The 1,505-nt window shown below is 39.6% G+C and overlaps 1 protein-coding gene across 1 annotated transcript in view; it reads left to right on the top strand.

Annotated features, from left to right (window-relative positions):
- The window catches only part of LOC119594546 (calcium-activated chloride channel regulator 4A-like), a gene marked incomplete in the record, with an annotated part of 22,624 nt that overhangs the window by 8,821 nt on the left and 12,298 nt on the right, over window positions 1-1,505 (top strand). The window contains 2 exon segments of the mRNA XM_037943578.1: window positions 615-845; window positions 1,083-1,382. Coding sequence (XP_037799506.1) covers window positions 615-845; window positions 1,083-1,382 — 531 coding nt within the window.

Consider the following 1,505-nt stretch of genomic DNA (forward strand, 5'->3'; position numbering starts at 1 on the left):
TTTCTTTTGCGCAACATTAGCACATTTTATTTACATGCATAGATAAAAAAGAGAGAAAAAAGGCAGTCTTAGTAATCGATGCATTGTGAAAAAATATCTGGTCTACATCAAGTGTTGACCATAATTATACCTATTAGATGCAGTATTCATTTTTCCAAGGCATCACTTGACAAAATATTGAAGTTGAGTGATTTTTTAGTGAGGTTGTGACTGATTTATCCAGCGGAATTCTGATATGTATGATCATACACAACTATACATTTATATGGATACTTGGAGGTTTCCAAAATTCTTGTAACAGCGAGCAAAATTCAGGGAGAGGCGGACTTCCTCTTGTATAAATTTGCGTTTCATCTATGCAAATCCACAAAGAGGGCTCAGAGTGACTCAGGAACAGCCTTTGGTCACCCTGTTGCCTTCAGTGCCTCCGAGTATGAACTTTCAGATTTTAAAAAATCACCCAGTCATTCGACTCCGTGATACTGCCAGTAATATATCATTTTAATCATGCACACAGGGTATAAATTATGAAACGTAAGTTGCAACTTTGGTAATTTGCTGATTTCTTCTCCTTAAATGCAAATAAGTGAATAATAACATGTTCTTTCCCAAAGGGTGCAGACACATGGAATTATCTGCGTGATGCGGTGAAGCAATTCATCTTAGCTGAGGCAACGGATGGAATGCAGGTGGGCCTCGTGAGCTTCGCAGACTCTGCAACTACAATTTCAGAACTCGTCACGCTTGATGATGGAAGCAGGGGACCACTGGCAGATAAAGTGCCTAATACACCTCAAAACGTTCAGACCAAGAATGTGGCTGGAGGAATATCTAAAGCTAAAGAGGTAAGGCAGTGCTCGCTGATGTTAAGAGTCCTCTGATGTTTGTTCAAGTTGTAATTCCTCATAGGACATACGTTTTACACAGTGATTTAAACCAGTTGATTGTGATCTTTTATCTCACTGGTGCAAATGCATAAAGTGAACATATAATTTTGATAGCAGTCACGTAGAGTTAAATTATATACCTGACCAGATTATGATATTTTCACATGAACAATTATATGTTTTCATTTCATTTAGGTGTTAGGTGCAGAAGGTATGGTGATACTGGTGACTGAGAACATGAAGTCACACTCAGAGGACCTGGTTGCAGCTGCTGGTGGCACTCCTGTGTGGCCCATACTGTATCCTCATCTCATAGGGGTTTCCTACGACAGTTATCAGGACCTTGCCGATGCCGGTGGCGTGTCTGTGTTCCCTGTTGAAGATAAACTAGTTGATGTTGGAGTAGGTTCGATTCAGTCTGTTGACAACCGTGTGGCTCTTACCCGTTGTTTCCTGGATATCCAATATGCAACACAAGGCAATTCGATGCAGGAGGTGAGGCATGGCTTTGTAATATGGAATTCATTCTTCGATAACTGACATAAAGTAAATTATATCTGCAAAATAATGTTAAAAGACAAAATGTAAACATTAAACACTGATCTGGATCTGGATCTG

The sequence above is a fragment of the Penaeus monodon genome, chromosome 34 (genome assembly GCF_015228065.2).
Source record: "Penaeus monodon isolate SGIC_2016 chromosome 34, NSTDA_Pmon_1, whole genome shotgun sequence".
NCBI lineage: Eukaryota > Metazoa > Arthropoda > Malacostraca > Decapoda > Penaeidae > Penaeus > Penaeus monodon.